Source organism: Echinops telfairi, unplaced genomic scaffold, assembly GCF_000313985.2.
Source record: "Echinops telfairi isolate 266 unplaced genomic scaffold, ASM31398v2 ScPeMD7_3;HRSCAF=10, whole genome shotgun sequence".
NCBI classification, from domain to species: Eukaryota; Metazoa; Chordata; class Mammalia; order Afrosoricida; family Tenrecidae; genus Echinops; species Echinops telfairi.
The window spans coordinates 12,506,779-12,524,917 of record NW_022103899.1 but is presented as its reverse complement, the minus strand read 5'-3'; the positions used below and the strand labels follow the sequence as shown (position 1 = coordinate 12,524,917).

The 18,139-nt window shown below is 37.8% G+C and overlaps 1 protein-coding gene across 1 annotated transcript in view; it reads right to left on the bottom strand.

The window, feature by feature from the left end:
- Positions 1-18,139, bottom strand: part of ITGAV (integrin subunit alpha V) — a 113,357-nt gene that overhangs the window by 21,564 nt on the left and 73,654 nt on the right. The window contains exons 15-18 of the mRNA XM_004701477.2: positions 16,859-16,966; positions 9,442-9,500; positions 7,577-7,731; positions 5,568-5,705 (exon numbers count right to left, since the gene is read on the bottom strand). Coding sequence (XP_004701534.1) covers positions 5,568-5,705; positions 7,577-7,731; positions 9,442-9,500; positions 16,859-16,966 — 460 coding nt within the window. The remainder of the gene's footprint in view (positions 1-5,567; positions 5,706-7,576; positions 7,732-9,441; positions 9,501-16,858; positions 16,967-18,139) is intronic.

Here is an 18,139-nt window from a genome sequence, read left to right as displayed (position 1 = left end):
CACTGCATTTGCTGTGAAGTGAGTTCCTTGATCTGAAGCAATGCTATGTGGGATGCCATGCCGGTGGATGAGGCATTCTGTAAGTCCACGAATAGTAGTTTTGGTAGAAACATCACGTGCAGGGAAGGCAAATCCATATCCAGAGTAGGTGTCTATTCCAGTAAGAACAAAACGCTGTCCCCTCCATAATGGAAGTGGTCCTTTGTAATCAACCTGCCACCTGGTTGCTGGTTGATCTCCTCGAGCAATGGTCCCATATCTTGGACTTAATGTTGGTTTCTGCTGCTGGCAAATGGGGCACTCAGCAGTGGCAGTGGCCAAGTAAGCCTTGGTGAGTGAAAGTCCATGTTGCTGTGCCCCTGCATAACCTCCATCGCTGCCACCATGTCCACTTTGTTCATGTGCCCATTGGGCGATAACAGGAGTGGCAGAGGAAAGAGGAGGCCCAGTCTCCACAGAGCGTGTCATCTTATCCACTTGATTATTAAAGTCCTCCTCCTCAGAGGTGAGTGTTCATGTGAGATACAATTGCCTTTACTCTTGGCCCATTCAGAGAGGTCTATCCACATACCTCTTCCCCACACCCACTTGTCACCAATTTTCCAATCATGGTGCTTCCAAATTCCCTGACCATCCAGCCAAGCCATTAGCCACAGCCCATGAATCAGTATACACATCTGGCCATTTTTCCTTATATGCAAACTGAACAGACAGGTGCACTGCTCAAAGTTCTGACCACTGGGAAGATTTCCCTTCACCACTGTCCTTCAGGGAAACCCAGAAAGGGGCTGTAGTGCTTCTGCTGTCCACTTACAAGTGGTACCTGCATATCGTGCAGAGCCATCCGTAAACCAAACATGACTTTTTTGGTCTTCAGTTGAAGTATGCTAAGGAACTTCCCAGGAGGCCATAGGTGCAGACTGGGAGAAATAAGGTAATGTGACAGGAGTGGAGACTGTGGGCATTTGAGCCACTTCTTCATGCAGCTTACTTGTCCCTTCAGGTCCCGCTTTGGCACAATCTCGTATATACTATTTCCATTTAACAATGGAGTGTTGCTGCGCACATCCAACTTTATGGGTCAGACAATACCCAGTTCATGATAGGTAGTTCAGGCCTCCTGGTGACTTGGTGGCCCATGGTGAGGCGTTCAGTCTCCACCAAGGCCCAGTAACAGGCCAACAGCTGTTTTTCAAAGGGAAGTAGTTGTCTGCGGAAGATGGCAAGACTTTACTCCAAAATCCCAATGGTTTACACTGTGATTCACCAATAGGGGTCTGCCAAAGACTCCACACTACATCTTTATCTACAACTGACACTTCTACCACCATTGGGTCAGCTGGAGGTTTAATCCACATGTATTTTCCTTCACTTAAAAAAAAATTGAAATGACTTTAAAATGGGCCAAAAGGAGATCAATTGATATTACATTTTAACCTATATCTGCCATTATCAGCTTTATCATGCCCTGTCTGATAACAAAGCTATTTACATCCCTGGGCTTTGGCCAGAGGGAATTCACTAGAGGCTTAATCCAGGTGAGGACCCTGCAAATGGTCTTCCACTGTCATCCATAGCCTTCTGCAAACTGGGTTTTCACAATTTAAGCTCTCAAACCAATCCCTCCTTCTAATTTAGATTTTATAGTTTTTAATCCTTGGATCACATTGGCTGGTGTGCTTCTTTCATGTGGAATTAGTTGACTCTTCACTTAGATGACTGCTTGTTTGAAAATAAGCCTTTAAGAGCCTAGATCAGCAGTTCTCAACCTGTGGGTCGTGCCCCTTTGGGCATCAAACGACCCTTTCACGGTGGTCGCCTGATTCACAGCAGTAGCAAAATTTCAGTTATGAACTAGCAATGAAAATAATTTTATGGTTGGGGGGGTGGTCACCACAACATGAACAACTGTATTAAAGGGTTGTGGCATTAGGAGGGTTGAGAACCACTTCCCTAGATACTATTCTTTCTTATAGCTGGACATCATCTAATTTCTTCACCACACTTTGCTAGAGCACTCATATCTTCAGTGATCTTTCTGAGGGTGAGGATCAAGCAGGCATGTCACAGAGCTAACTTTTGTTAAACTGGGGCTAGAATTAAGTGCAAACCCCAAATGCATTCATGTACCGATGGTTTCTGTATGTCTCAGGTTCATTTTAGAAACATCATTTCCGTTTTAAATAGAGAACATCACTCATCATTATCCATCACCCCCCATGGATATAAGGTAAAAACATTGATAGTATCATTAATTTATCCAATAGTATAGAATTTAAGACACTGTTATAAACAGAAATGAAATAATTATAGGCTGTCTACAAACTACAATACATAAATTGTTGGCTTTTACAGAATAAACTTTTAAATGCCTGGACACTATACACACAGTGGTGACTGGTGACAGGGCAAAACTTTTCCATCTCAAATTAAGCTGTTATAATTTCGGAATGAACTCTGGTGTAGAAGAGAAAGAAATAAGGGTTGACCTTGATACTGCTGCTAAGATATATAATTTGGGGGCAGATAAACTTCCCTCTGGAGTTCCTCATTATAGACTGTTCAGACCATTGTCTTCCACACAGAGAGAGCCATATATGACCACTATGGCTTATTTAGTTAAGATATCATTTTAAAAATAAGAACTTAACACATATCTGAATGTGTAAATGAAGAAGGAATACTATGAAGCACTTATAATCCTTAAGCAGGGCATGGAAATGGAAATGCTAGTGATGAGTGCTGTTGAGCGCTTACTTTTAGTATGTACCTACAATTCGAATATGCGAATCAACTTTTTCAACCTGAGCTATATGAAATACAAATACTGATTATTTCAATGAAGCCTTGGTATCTGATTTGGAAGTGTAAAACTGTCTGGATTTTACAATTTTCTATAAAGCTAAAATGAACGCAAGACATCTCACTGATAATTTATAAATTTAGTAGATAATGAAATAAAAATGTTAGGGGGAACTGATTACAAGGATCTACATATAACCTCCTCCCTGGGGGATGGACAACAGGAAAGTGGGTGAAGGGAGACGTTGGACAGTGTAAGATATGACAAAATAATAATAATTTATAAATTATCAAGGGTTCATGAGGGAGAGGGGCATGGGGAGGGAGGGGGGAAGATGAGGAGCTGATATCAAGGGCTCAAAAAGAAAGCAAATGTTTTTAGAATGATGATGGCAACAAATGTACAAATGTGCTTGACACAATGGATGTATGTATGGATTGTGATGAGTTGTACGAGCCCCCAATAAAATTATTTTTTAAAATGCATTGGATAGTATTTAAATAAATGTTTCTTTTTACTTTTATTTCATATTACAGCTAGCATACTTAAAATTACAAACATGACCCATACATATTTCTACTACACAGAGACTGCCTACTACAAAGACAAGGCAGTAAAAAAAATTTTCAATAATATAACCAAAGAACAAGGATTCACTTTAGAGGAAAATAAATAATAAGAATGGAAGGGTACGAAGACAAAATGTGTGCATAAGCAAATGTGGTGAAGAAAGCTGATGGTGCCAGGCTATCAAAAGATAGAGCAGTTGGGGTCTTAAAGGCTTGAAGATAAACAAGCAGCCATCTAGCTGAGAAGCAACAAAGCTCACTCAGAAGAAGTACACCAGCCTGTGTGATCATGAGGTGTCGATGGGATCAGGTATCAGGCATGAAAGACTCAGAACAATCAATCATATTGATGTGAATGAGCACAGAGTGGAGACCCAAAGCCCATCTGTGGACAACTGAACATTCCCCTACAGAATGGTCACAAGGAAGAGATGAGCCAGTCAGGGTGTAGTATAGCACCGATGAAACATATAATTTTCCTCTAGTTCTTTAATGCTCACCCCCCACGCCCTCTCATACCATGACCCCAATTCTACCTTACAAATCCGGGTAGACCAGAACATGTACACGGGTAAAGATAAAAGCTGGAAACACAGGGAATCCAGGACAGATAAACCTAAACCCCTCAGGACCAATAATGAGAATAGCGATCCTAGGAGGGGCGATACTAGGAGGGGAAGGGGAAGGTGGGGGGAATAAAGCAAAACTGATCACAATGATCTACATATAATCCCTTCCTGGGGGACAAACAACAGAAAAGTGGGTGAAGGGAGACAGCAGTCATTGTAAGACATGAAAAAAAAAGATAAATTATCAAGGGTTCATGGGGGAAGGGAGGAGAAAAGGGGTGGGAATGACTTGATATCAAGGACTCAAGTAGAAAGAAAATGTTTTGAAAATGATGATGGCAACATATGTACAAATGTGCATGACACAATGGATGGGTGTATGGATTGTGATAAGAGCTGTACAATCCCCCAATAAAATGATTTAAAAAAAAGAAAGAAAAGAAAAATATATCAAAAACATGTATTCAATAACATGGACCGCTGGTGGCACTGTGGGACAGGCATGGCCTGCTAAAAAAAATCAGCCTTTCAAACCTTTAAGCTGCTACAGATGTGACTGCTCCCATAAAGATTTAGTCTTGGAAACCTCATATGGGATCCCTGTGAGTCAGAAGCAACTTGATGGCAGTAAGTTTGAGAGTTTGGCTGTATTTTTTAATGTTACATTTTCTAAATTAATAAATGCAGAAAACAGTGTATCAATGTGCAAAATGAAATTTAAAAAGTAAAAAAAATTTAAAGTTATAAAATGTAAAATTCACAGATTTGAATTAGCCTTATGTTGCTATCAGATAGGCTCTTCTCAACTTTGAAAATAAAAGCACTTAAGGGATCTTAGAAGGGAAGGCAAAAGAGAAATTAGAAACAAAATTTAGGAAAATGAATTCGAAGGGATCAAAAATATTCATCTGAAACTGTGAACATGACAAGAGGATAAGGCAGAAATGAGAAATACACCACTTGAGTGCACAGATTTTACCCTGGTTTGCTAAAAATATTATGATAAAGTCTACATGAAAATTATTGTTTAATTTGGTTTTAGGAAAGAATAACTTATATACTACAAAAATACGTGTGTGTAGGGACATATATACACACATTTTACAATTAAAATGTAAGTCAAAGTTAAAATGTATTTCAAAGATGCATAATAAAAGAATAAAATGTTTTGTAAGTAAACTAGTTCTTTGTTGTTTCCTTTAATTAATTTTGTGTGTGTGAATACACACACACACACACATATATATCCTTATCTTTCTCTAATCATTTTGTAAGCTCTGCATAATTTAAGTATCTGATCTGAAAATTCAAATTTCTTCTCTGACTTCTTTACAATAGAATCATAAGACATTACAATGTAGTCCTTATACTGACAATGGCTGAAATTTGAAATTTTTTTTTTCTTGAGCTTTCTAGATTTTTGGTACAGTGTCATTTTGAACACACATTTATATTTCTTTCATACATACCAAGTTATAAGCCAATGATGTTTTATGGTTAGTGCTCTCCTTGTCTAAAAATGTCCCATATTGTAAAACACAATCCCTTATATTTAAAACCATAAATTCAAGACCTTTTAAAGGAAACAAAGAGTGAAAATCGTGATAAACTGAGAAAGCACAGTACCTGTCGACTAACGTTGGCAGGAGTGAACTGGTTCAGAATAGGTTGCAAGCCTGTTGCATCAGCAGCTGTTCGATAATCTAATCGATATTCCATAAAAATAGTAATTGGCGTGAGCTTGTCCCTAAATTCAGATTCATCCTAGAAGCGAAAAAGCTTCAAATTAATGACATGGACTTCAACTGAAGAACTGCATGGACGTGCAATACAAAACGAGCAATCGTTATCCTTGGTCCTGCAAATCTATCAAAACTCTGTTGTACATCCCTTCTCAATGCCTGGTTTTAAGAAGATTTCTTCTTCTTTCCCCCCCTTGATTTATCTTTCAAAAAGTTAATCTATCATTTTAACAAATCCATTATTTTAGTTCTTACTACCCACCCAGCCTTCTAACCACGAAGTTCTCTAGCTCACTAATTTGTAGTCTTTGGTCTTTAAAAAAAAAAGAGGCTATATATTTACCTCACATTCTGCTCCTTTGACATCCTGCACATTCTGATACAGACTTTTTATTTAATTTCATTCTAAATAAGTTGCATGGTGACTACGTTTAGCCCCTAAGTTATTTAAAATAATTATTTAATTCCTATAATTTTGTTATTGATTTTTCTAAAAGTGGGTTGTGCTCGGAGAGCATGTCCTCTATGATACTAGGTTTTTGAAATTGATGTAAACTTCCTTTATGACCTATACATGGTTAGTGCTTCTATTTTCTAATTGTTGGCTAGGTGCAGGGCTCTATACAGTCATCAAATCAAACTGCCAATTATGTGTCTGCAAAATCTTTACTGTTGTTTTTACTTCTTTTAAAACATCCATCCTCTGGTTATACAACATATTTAATGTCATTGAATTTCACATGTAAAGAAGGCTGAAATGGCAAGTGTCTTGCTCTATTTTGTTTTACATTAAAAAAATATTTTTATCCTTTAAACTAATATTTCCTAAAGTGGGCACCACCACCCCCTCAGAGGAGCTAGAATGATCCAGGTGGGCTGCAAAAGAAGATACCTACACTTTCTCCTGGATTATGGGCTAGGGTATAAAGTTCTCAGTCCCCAGGGGGCACTGAGTACTTTTTTTTTTCCTTTTCCTGAAAAGGGACAATAGGCCAAAAGAATTTGGAAAAACGTACGCTTTAAACAAAATAAAAATGCATATTCAGTCAGTGGTCATTGTAACACCTCCAGCCTTCACAGGCTCTCCTCTGTTTTTTCTTCTAGTGGCTTGTTTCCTGGTATTGGTACATGTCAATTTTTATAGTTTGTTTTGTTTAAATGGAATTCCTATTTGGTTGAACCTAACCTGTGAAAATCATGGGTTTCTATTGGACTGCTCTGCTCTCTAGGACTGTGCACTTGCTCCTGCTGGAGCCAGGGTGCTCTTCTGTTCAGGGAGCCCTTTACTTTTATGCCAGTGTCTGGGCTAAGTGCTGGCATTCAGACTCAGAGCCCTGATTTGCAGAAGGCCCAGGGAGTCTGAATCCCACTGCAGGGATGTGCAACTACTGCACAACCTGTTCAGCCGCTGGTCCTCACCAAAAACACTGGCTCACACATTTGATTGCAACTCACAATTTAGACTTAGTCCCTGGAGTTTTTAGTTGATGGATTATGTTGTGGACTCTGGAAGTTTCCTTCACTTTCTTGACAGTCCAGTAGTGCTTAAGAAATATTCTACTCATAATTTATTCAATGGGAAAGCCTTTTGGAATAGCTATACTGCCAGGAATAGGAATAGAAATCCATTACTCAGGTTTGACACTTTAAAAAGGTTCAAATTTCCTCAAGTGTAAATTTCTGGCTTTCTTTTTGGTTTTGCAACAAAACGAAAAAAAAAAAATTTTCCCCTCCAAGAAAGTAGAAATAATTTAGATGAAGAACTATCAGTCTGAAAAAAAATGTACACATACACATATACGTGTGTATGTGTGTGTATATACATATACACACACACATATATAATTATACACACATATATAAATAAGATGGAGCCAAAAAGTAGTCGCTTACCCGCAAATAAGCTATCAGTTCCTCACACTGCATCTGCCCCCCTCTTGAAATGGTCATGTTCTTGGAGTGGCCAGGGGACCTGTTATGGAGAAACAGTGCTCGCCGAATCGCTCCCTTTTGCTTGAGTTTATCCAAAAGAAGCTGCACCTGGAAGGCTGTAACAGCCAAGGAATATATATAAGCAACGTGTTCTTATAGACATTGAGCTGATCTAGATATCTAAAGTTTACACACACACCATTTACTCCTCAGGAAATAGTTTGATTATCATTTGTTGTTATTGCTTTTAGAATCTATACATTGTAGTAAAACTACCAACACATTCATTCTGAATAAATATTTGATCACTAACTTTAATCCTAACATCCACAAAATTTATTAATATTGAAACTATTATGAGACGTTTTTGTCCTTTTAAACTGAGGGTAAAAACTTTATAGCATGAGCTACAAGTGAATTGATAATGCTTACAGCAGGACTATTTGCTGCTTGTGAGTAACAAATGTTTACTGATATGCACTACTATTAAATTTGATGCAATGAATGGTTGCAACATACGCAACTTCTGCTTCCAATGAAGCCCTTTTGCTAGGAGATGCCACCAAGTCTGTTGCAATTCATCAGACTGCCAGGCAAAGAAGACTCTCATGAAACAAGTTTAATGAGAATAGCAGGTAATGAGCAGTGACCAACATGTCGACCTGAATTCATGGTGACCCCATGTCTGTCAAAGTAGAACTGTGTTCCATCAGGCTTTCAACCACTGAGTTTTTGGAAACAGATCACCAGAACCTTCTTCTGAGGCACGACTGAGTATAACCGACCTTCAAACAGTATGTTAACCATTTGTGCCACCCAGAGACTCCTTAAAGGGAATAGAACCCTCTTAGTGAACATGCCTGGCACTAGTTTGAAGCATATAGCTGCTAGGACTACAACTTTCAAAGAATATTCCTTTAAGTAATTTCTTCAAAGGAGATGTGGACAGGCCTTTAAAACTATTGTCTCCTTCCACATTTCTTAAAATGTTGGAGCTTGTTTCAAATTTCACTGAAAGCTGTGTTATGAGTTAATTATATTCTATTTCTGTCCTGCCAATCCGCATTGTCCTCTCACTGTTTCTCAAACACGTCTCAAGCCTCTTAAATCATCATTTCATCTGTGTAAAATATTCCGGCTGACTGACATCTGACTTGTCACCCTTTCCCTGAAACACTGCCTAGATCCCCCAGGAAAAAGCTCATGCATAAACCCAATGGTCTTGGTCATCTTCCCTGGTGTATTACTATTCCTTATCACTTGTCACTATCTCACATAAGGACAAGTATCAGCAGCGATTGTGGAACACTTGTTTTGCTCTCAGAGTTACATAAAAGTAGTTTTAAGAAAGAATCAGGAAAGAGTTTGCGGTGTGTCTCAAATTTAGTAGCTAAAATGTCCTTTCCTCTTATAAGACCCACCTCTGCTCCTAGAATTGCTTTAACTAGTCAGCTGGCAACCAGAGTACACATAACCCAGAGCAAATTGGGAAATGATTTCTCTAAGACATAAATATAAACTCAGTACACCCTTCACTTAGAACCAATGCCTTTTCCCCCCTCAATAATTATTTACCTCACATTGGTAATTGCTTAACTTTCTTAATCATTCAGTGGATCATTTTGCTTACAGAAGTGCCCATGATTAAAGTATTATTTCTCAACTGGCTAAGAGTTCCTAAATAAAGGACATAATTATGGTGCAAGTTTTAGTATCTTTAAACATGAATTGGCAAGTAAAGCAATTATTAAATATCCAAAAACATTGTTGAGGAACATAAATGCAGGATCATTAGAGCAATATAATTTTCCTAGAGTTTAACTTACTAAGTATTCTGGGAAGTGCTCCTTTTCCATCAGCCTTTAGGCAGAATCTGACATTAAAACTGTGCAAAAACAAAGACAAAAACATATAATATACATATAAATTCTAAATTCTAGTTTAGACAGTTTACATTGTGAAGCCTTCCTATCTTAACATTTAAAAATTTGTATTTATTCTCCTGTTGAGAATATGCAAACAAGCATCAATTCAACAGTTTCTACATGTACAATTTAATGATGCTAATTACAACCATTCTCACACCCCTTTTCTAAGTTGTTACCTCCCCATTAAAATTAATCTACAGATCTCAAAGGTTCCTATCTAATCTTTCAAGTTGCTCTTGTCCATTTGATCCCATATAGATCCCACCACAGCATAGTACTGAAGTCAGAAATTGTTCGCTAGTTCAGCTCAACTACTGTTTGATTTTAAAAGAACTTCAAGAAATATTTGTGATAGTTACATCATCTCCTGTCAACATGAGCGAAGGGGTGTCTAGCTTGTCAATCAGAACGTAGTAAATAATGCCTCTGTGTGGGTATGGCCTTCTCCTGAGGATTCTGAGAACTCCTGTTTTCCCCCCTGGAGGTGGGACAAGACACGTGGAACCACGCCGAATCCATCCTGAGTCCTAGAGCTGAAGGAGCCACGTGGAGACCCATGGCAATGCTGAGATGCTTCTACCACCATTGGATTCACTAGACTTTCCACCCACAGGCCTATGATCTTCCTGCATTTGGCATAATTGCATGCATTGCTTGAGTATGAAGAGGAATTTATAGACTGGTCTTGGACATATGGTTTAATATCGGACTTCAGGACTTGATCTGGACTGGGCTGGGATGTTTTCTTAATGTATAATTGCTCTTTGATATAAAGCTCTCTGCTATACACGTATGGGTGACGCGGGATTTGTTTCTCTAGTCCACCCAGACTAACACAATATTTTTGGCTTAAGTTTTAAAGATGGCTATAGTTTTGGGGGCTTATCCAGCCACTATGAGTCCATGATAATTCAAAATTCCATTTTGCTTTTTCCCCCTTTGGACAGAATTCCTCTACAGAATCTCTGGTCAAAATGTTTAGTAATCATAGCCAAAGAGCAGCCATATACTATCCAGTTCTTCTGGTCTCATGGCTAAGGTGAAAGCCATAACATTATTTTCTAAACATGAAGCTACATAGAATAATCTTAACTCATGTTTCATTAATTTAAGCATGTTTAATATCATGGTACTTTGATGAGAAAAAGAAAAAAAATCTCCTAACCTCCTGTCAACTTTATAAAACTTGATAAATCAGAATGAAGAAAATGACAGTTCAGATTTAAAATAATATCTCATAAATGACCTAACAAGGCTGCTTTAAATAGCAAGTCCTTTTAGGCAGGTTTTTATGTGTGTGTCTGTTTGTTTGTTTGTTTTTCTCACAATTTATTAATGGGTAAGAAATAAAATTTAATGTGTTGAATCGAGATAAGATGGCAAACTGAATGATCTCATTTACTGCCCCAGCAATTAACTCACTGGACAATGAATGAAAATAAGCATAGACTGAAATTTCAGGACGCTGGACAGCAGCTCAGCTATTGGTGAGCTGAGGTGGGTCCATAGGAGGGGAGAAAAGGATGTTTTGAGAATGATGAGGGCAATAATATACAAATGTGCTTTACACACTTGATGTATGTATGGATTGTGATAAGAGTTGTATGAGCCCCTAATAAAATGATTTAAAGAAAAAGAAAGTAAATGTCCAGAAGAGAATGAGGGCAACATATGTACAAACTTGCCTGCTTCAATTGATGTATGGATTGTGATAAGAGTTGTACGAGCCCCCAATAAAATGATTTTAAAAAAAAGAAAAGAAAAGGATGGCGGAAGGGCTCACTCATCAACCACAGTCATTTTGGGGCAGAGGCTGGGTAACACTTCAAACAGGGAGCACGGAAATGGAGCTACTCTGAGGAAGTTCTAGCCTATTTATTATTATTACTTTTTTAAAAGCAGTATAACGATCATGGGAGTTCGCAGGCCACATAAAGACAGCTGTGTCAGAGTGCTGCTGAATTTTGCTGAGGTCCATGACTGATGAGTACAAAGTCCAAGACGAACACAAAGGCAGCAGGGGGAGATGGGACACTTCAGTCTGGCTAGGACTACAGATAAGGTCCACGGTGGGGCACTGTGGGGGTGTCTGTGCAGGGGCCCTGACAAGGGAAAGACACATTGTCCCACACTGTCATCACAGAGAGTCTAGTCTTACTGCTTACAGCAGCATCCATGAACAACTAACTTTCCTAAGCCTCCATTCAAATGCAATTCTGGGACTGAATTCCACAAACCAAACACACAGAACTACTGAAGGACCATGGAAAAACATGTAAGGGTAAGAATGCTAACTCTTGGTTCTCAGAAGATAACAAACCCGCTGAAGCTGGGACTCGCTGGCTCACAGCAAACCTGCAGGGTGTAGGGCACTGCCCTGTGGCACTCCCCAGGCTGTGAAGCTTTGCCAGGTGGTCTGGAGTCTCAGTACCCCAGAGTGACTAATGGACATGGGCCCTGGTCTTTCAACTGGCAGCAGGTGCTTGGGCTTCACGCCACCAGAATGCCCAATTGGAAAATTCTTCCACAATGAACAGGATACAAAACAAAAGGTGTTTGCGTGGGGGGGCAGGCGGTGGGTGGGGGTGGATGGAGAAAAAAAGTAGAAAGAACAAAATGACTCAAGGCCAACAAAAGATAATGACACACAGAGAATCGTAAGAGAAGAAAGAGTACTCAAAAGCAAAATACGAAGAAGATAAACTTCCTCCCATGGAAGCTACAAAAATGCAACGAATTGATCATTTCCAGGCTTTGGGTTTAAATGTATTTAAAGAAAGCCAAAAAAGTGCACCAGGTGGGCGTGGGGGGTGGGGTGTGGGGTGGAGAGTTGAGTTTAAGAACAAATAAAAGGAACAAAATGAGAAACTTAAGAAAACTGAAAAATTTTTAGAGAACTACTGAAACTGAAGAATATCTGATTTAGAAAAAAACAAGAGAAACATTCAGCAATAAAAGTCAAACAAACAGAATAAACGAACCAAAAGACTAAATAGCTGAACCTACTATATCCCAAGAGAAACGGGAGAAAATAATAAAGAAAAGCAAACAGAACCAATTATGAAATCTAACATTAGATTACTGGAATCCCAGAGCCCCATGATAACAATAAAGCCACAGAAACCATTTTCTAAGCGATAGCACAAAGAATTTCCCAGACCTGAACAGGGAATCAAGCCTGAAAATATAGGAGCTACATGATTTCTATTCAGGAAAGGAAAAATGATCAACTCCAAATTCTTGAAAACTGAGACCAGCAAGAGAAAAATGCACTATATCTTACTAAGGGCAGAATCAGTGCAGAGTTCTTCCCAAGAACTCTAGAGGTCAGAAGATAAGGGAGCAACATATTGAAAATACTGGAAAAAACAAATGTCAACCAATAATCCTTTACCCAGTGCACTGAATGGAATTTTATAATGTCTCTTCTATCCATGTCTCTGTAATGCCCACCAAGTGATTGGGTGGGACTCTGCAAACAGGGTGTGTGTGACACTAATAGAGGGCACTGGTTACTTGTAGTTGCTACTCCTCAGGCTATACGGGTGAGCTGTCTCAGAAGGAGATAGCAATCTCAGGACCATCTGAAGTAGAGCACATTCCAGATCTCTATCTGAAGTGGTAAAGGCCAAGATCAGACGCACAAGAGACTGAAGCAACCAGACAAGATGGAACCTAAAAGCATAGAGACTCAGTGTGAGGTGGAGCAGCACACTGGATCCCTGGCCCAAGGAGGCAGACACCAACGGAACAATGGCTGAGAGGCTGAGAACTGGTAAGATACTTGGCTCAGAAGAGGTGATACAGTGAACCAATGACTGTATCCTTATTGTTTACGAATCCTGACCGCTAGTAACCTGTTAACTCCCCTAATCAACCCCTAAATTGCATTGCTTGTGAGTTCAGTGTAGCCAATGCAATGAACTATATATCCCAGCATAGAAGTACAGTGTCTTTGAAGGAGGGGTTGGTGTCAGAAAAAATACATAAAGATGGAGGGTTGAGACACATCTGACCTCTCCGCTGGAGGCTAACCCCATGCTGTTTAGTCACCCAGGAAATGAATAGAAAATCAAGACATTCTCAAACAACCAAAAGTTTTGAGAATTTTCCACCACTAGATCAGTTTTGCAAGTATTACTCAAGGTATTCCAAATAAAAAAGCAAAGGCATTTAAGTATAAAGTAAACCGTGAATATAGGTTGTATACTGATATTAATAGAGATATATACACAGAAATGGGGAAGGGAAAAGAATATTAGGAATAGATCTATTGCTCATATGTTGTACGCTATTGCAACTATATATTGTGCAATACAACTTGTGGTAACCACTGAGAAATAACAGGAAAAGAAACACTCAGAAGGGAACAAAAAGGCTCATCACAAGAAAGCACCCAAATACAATTTAAAAAATCAGAATATAAAAACAAACAAGTTTGAAACACTCCAACAATAAATAGCACAGTGAGATAATTAGACATTTCATTTTCAGTTATAATCTTAAATATAAATGGTCTAAACACTCCATGTCAAAGACAGAAAGTGGCAGAAGGGATAAAAATGCATGATATATCATTTTGCTGTTTACAATATTCAAATCTTAGACATACATTGAAATATGGAGAAAAATATTCCAGGCAACTGATAAACAAAAGAGCATGGTTGGCCATACTGATAACAGATAAAATAGCCTTTAACTGAATATCTATTACTAGAGGTAAAGAAGGACATTACATAATTATAAAAGAATTGATCCAGATCTATGTGCACCTAACACCAATATATCAAAGTACATGTATCAAATACTGAAAAACTTAGAATACGTCAACCAACATCAGAACTCCTATATATTTTTCTCCAGTTCACATAGATCATTTTCCAGAAAAGGCCATATGGTCGGATACAAAATCAAGCCCAAATATATTTTAAAAAGTTGAAATCATATTCTGATTATAATGGTAAGAAGTTAGAAATCAACATGATAAAGAAAGAAAAAATAATAAATAAATGGAAACCAAATAATGTATTATTTAAACTGAGGCCATAGAAATTCAAAAATGAAATTTAAAAATTACTAGAATCAAGTGAAAAAAATTCTAGCCAAAGACTGCAGCAATATATAAAACAAATCAAAACCATGATCACTTGGGACTCATACCACTGAACTACAAGAATGTTCACTAGAAAACCAAACAATAGAATCTACAAAAGAACCATAGATCATTTCAACTGATGCAGAAAGGGTATCGGATACCCTTTTCTGATAAAAACTCTCAGCAAAAATGGCAATAGGAGAAAAATGTCTCAGTATAATTAAGGGCATATATGCAACAGCAACAGCCATTTAACCAACATTTCATTTAATGGAGAAAGTTTGAGAGTCTTCCTTTGAGGATGAGACGAAGTATCTATTGTTGCTGTTTGGTGCCTTTGAGTGGTTCCGACTCATTCAATTGTCAGCACAACAGAACAAAACACTGCCTGGTCGGGATTCATCCTCACATCTGTTCTCATGTTTGAGCCCATTGTTGCAGCTACTGTCTCAATCTATCTCATCCAGGGTCTTCTTTTTCTCTGCCCCTTTATTTTACCAAGCAGTATGTCTTTCACAAGGACTGTACTCTCTGTATAACATGCCCAAAATACATGAGACGAAGTCTTGCTATCTTTGCCTCTAAAGAGCATCTGGCTGTACTTCTTCCCAGGATAGATAGATATGTTTGTTCTTTTGATAGTCCATGGTACTGTCAATATTCTTCAGCAACACCATCCTTCAAATGCATTGATTTTTCTTCCAACTTTCACATGCATATGAGGCAATTTAAATACCATAATTTGAGTCAGGCATACTGTAGGCCTCACAGTAAAATCTTGGTTTTTTTTTTTTAACACTTTAAAGGAATCTTGTACAGCAAAGTTAACCCATTTAATGCACCATTTATCTCTTGACTACTGCTTCTATGAGAATTGATTGTGTATCCAAGCAAGATGAAATCCCTAACAACTTCAATCTTTTCTCCATTTATCATGATGCTAACTATTGGTCCAGTTGTGAGGATTTTCATTTCTTTAGATTCAGTAATCCATACTGATGGCTGAAATCCTTGATCTTCCACAAAAAGTGCTTCAAGTCTTCCTCACGTGGAGCAAACACAGTTGTCAACTGCAGATCGGAGGTTGCTAAGAAGCTTTTCTCCAATTCTTCCTATAATCCAGTTTCTCTGACTGCCCCGCATACAGGTTGAAGTCTGGGAAGAGGTACAAACCTGGCGCACACCTTCCCTGGCTTTAAACCACACAGCGTTCCCTTGTTCTGTTCACACAATTGCCTCTTGATCCATGTAGAAGTTCTGCATGAGCACAGTGTCCTGGAATTCTCATTCTTCCCAAGGTTATCCAGTTTGTTATCATCCACACGGTTGAATGCCTTTGTAGAGTTAATAAAATGCACTTAAACATATTTCTGCAATTCTCTGCTTTCAGCCAAGATGCATGTGGCATCAGCAATGGTTTATTTCCCCTATTCCATGTCTTCTTCTGAACCAGGCCTGAATCTCTGGCAGCAACCTTCTCGCATAAGGAGTTTTTTAATGTTTCAATTCTTCTCTATGTTGTCAAGTTTGTATCATACATTTTATGCTGCTTTTACTACCTGCTATTTTCATTCTAACTTTTTTAATGTTAAGCTTTTTAAGTTGGGTTTACTTAGAAGTCACAGAAAATAAATCTTTACAATATTGAAAAATAAAATGAATAAAAAATATGAAACTAATGCAATTTAAATTGAGCCATATACTATTAAAATCATACTGGGAACCTCACTTTGGGAAATTCTACTCAAGTTCTTTGCTCACAAAGAGAAATTAGAAAGACTTTATAGATGAAAGTAGATTGACTGAATATTACATTTTTCATTAAAAATTAGTAAAAGACCAAATATAAGTACAAATTGCAGTAAAGTAAAATTGCTTCACACTTTAGTAATTTATATTAAATCAGAAAATAACATTAAAAAAATTAAATATGAGTTCTGAGATCTTATCAGTTATTTCTCCTTTCTAAATATATGCATGGAGCAAGCACATTTTTTAAGTATAATTTTACCCTACTTTATAAAGTATTTATAGAGACTTCTTGAAAGCAACATTTCTATAATGCAATCTATGACACAAACAGAATGTATCTATGGAAACTGCCTTAACAATATTTCAGAACCGTCTTCATTTTCAATACCCTTCAACAATTTTTAAATTTTTTCATGATGGCTCAACTAATAATCACAATAGTTAGTTCCATTCAACCAAAGCCCTTACCAGGAAACTTTGAGAGCTGTGCCAGGCAGTGGGCAGGTCTTATTCTCTTGGTTTAAAATGCTAGGATATACATCAAGGCCAGCATTTACAGTGATAACAGGCCTGGCCCTGGCAAAAAATAAACAAACAAATAAATAGATAGATAGATAGATAAAATGTTACATTGTTCCAAACATTTCAGGTTAAAAAAAAAAAGCACAGATAGTACAATATCTAATAAAGAAAACAAACAACCAAAATATAGAATAACCAGCCATCTTGTTTGGCCAGGACTGTCTTGATTTTAACACTGAAAGCCTTTGTGTCTAAGGAAACCCTTAGACAGCTAAATTCAGTCTACTAATGTAGTAAATTAAGTTGTCGATAGCTACTCCATTCCAAATAATTCCATGGGATAAAGGAGTACTATAAATCTATCTGTGCCAATATGCAAGGATAGCAAAGATACAGCCAAGATAGAATTCTAATAGAAAAGACTAGGTCTAAAGGATATGTGTGTATGCATTCACACACAATATTTTTCTTACATATAGGATATTTCTGATAAGACATACAAATAAACGAGCGACTGATGTAGGAAAAAACCTGTTTTTTAAAAACCTGCTGTCACTTTTTGTATTGTCTGAATTTTCACCAAGTGCATTTTTTTTCATTAGTAAGCATTTTAAAACAATGAAACTAAGTTAAACTCCAGTTTACAAAATTCAGCTGTCCAGGTAGGCAAAAGTCAGTGTATCTGTTTGAAGATCATCAATCCTTCTGTGCATACTTCTCCTACAGCAACAATTAAGTTGATCTATCACAAACTCTGATAATTTTCCTACCATGTATAAACCTGGCTCACTGAAGTTACAAATTGCTCAATCCATTTGGTTGGCCAGGTAATATTCTAAGGTAATTGATGAGATAGAAAGAATGACTGGCAACATGCATAAAGTTTGAAAACAGAAATATGTGAACTTCACCATATGTCCCTACTAAGGATCTTTATACCCATCACACAGAGCCCTGGTAGTCACAGAACACAGTGTCAGAAGAACCCAAGTAATTTCTTGTCTCTTGTAAGAAAATAAATGTAAACTCATATTAGTAAAAAATAAACAAAAACAAAATATATTTGATAATGTAATTTAAAGAATAAAGAGGAGGGAGTCTTGACTTTGTCTCTAAATAAAAATATCTACAGCTGTCTCTTGCTTGGGTCTTCCTTGTGTAAACACTATTTCCTGCAACAAACTGTGAACAAGGAGCCCCAGTGGAGCAGTGAGGGGTTTGGCTGGT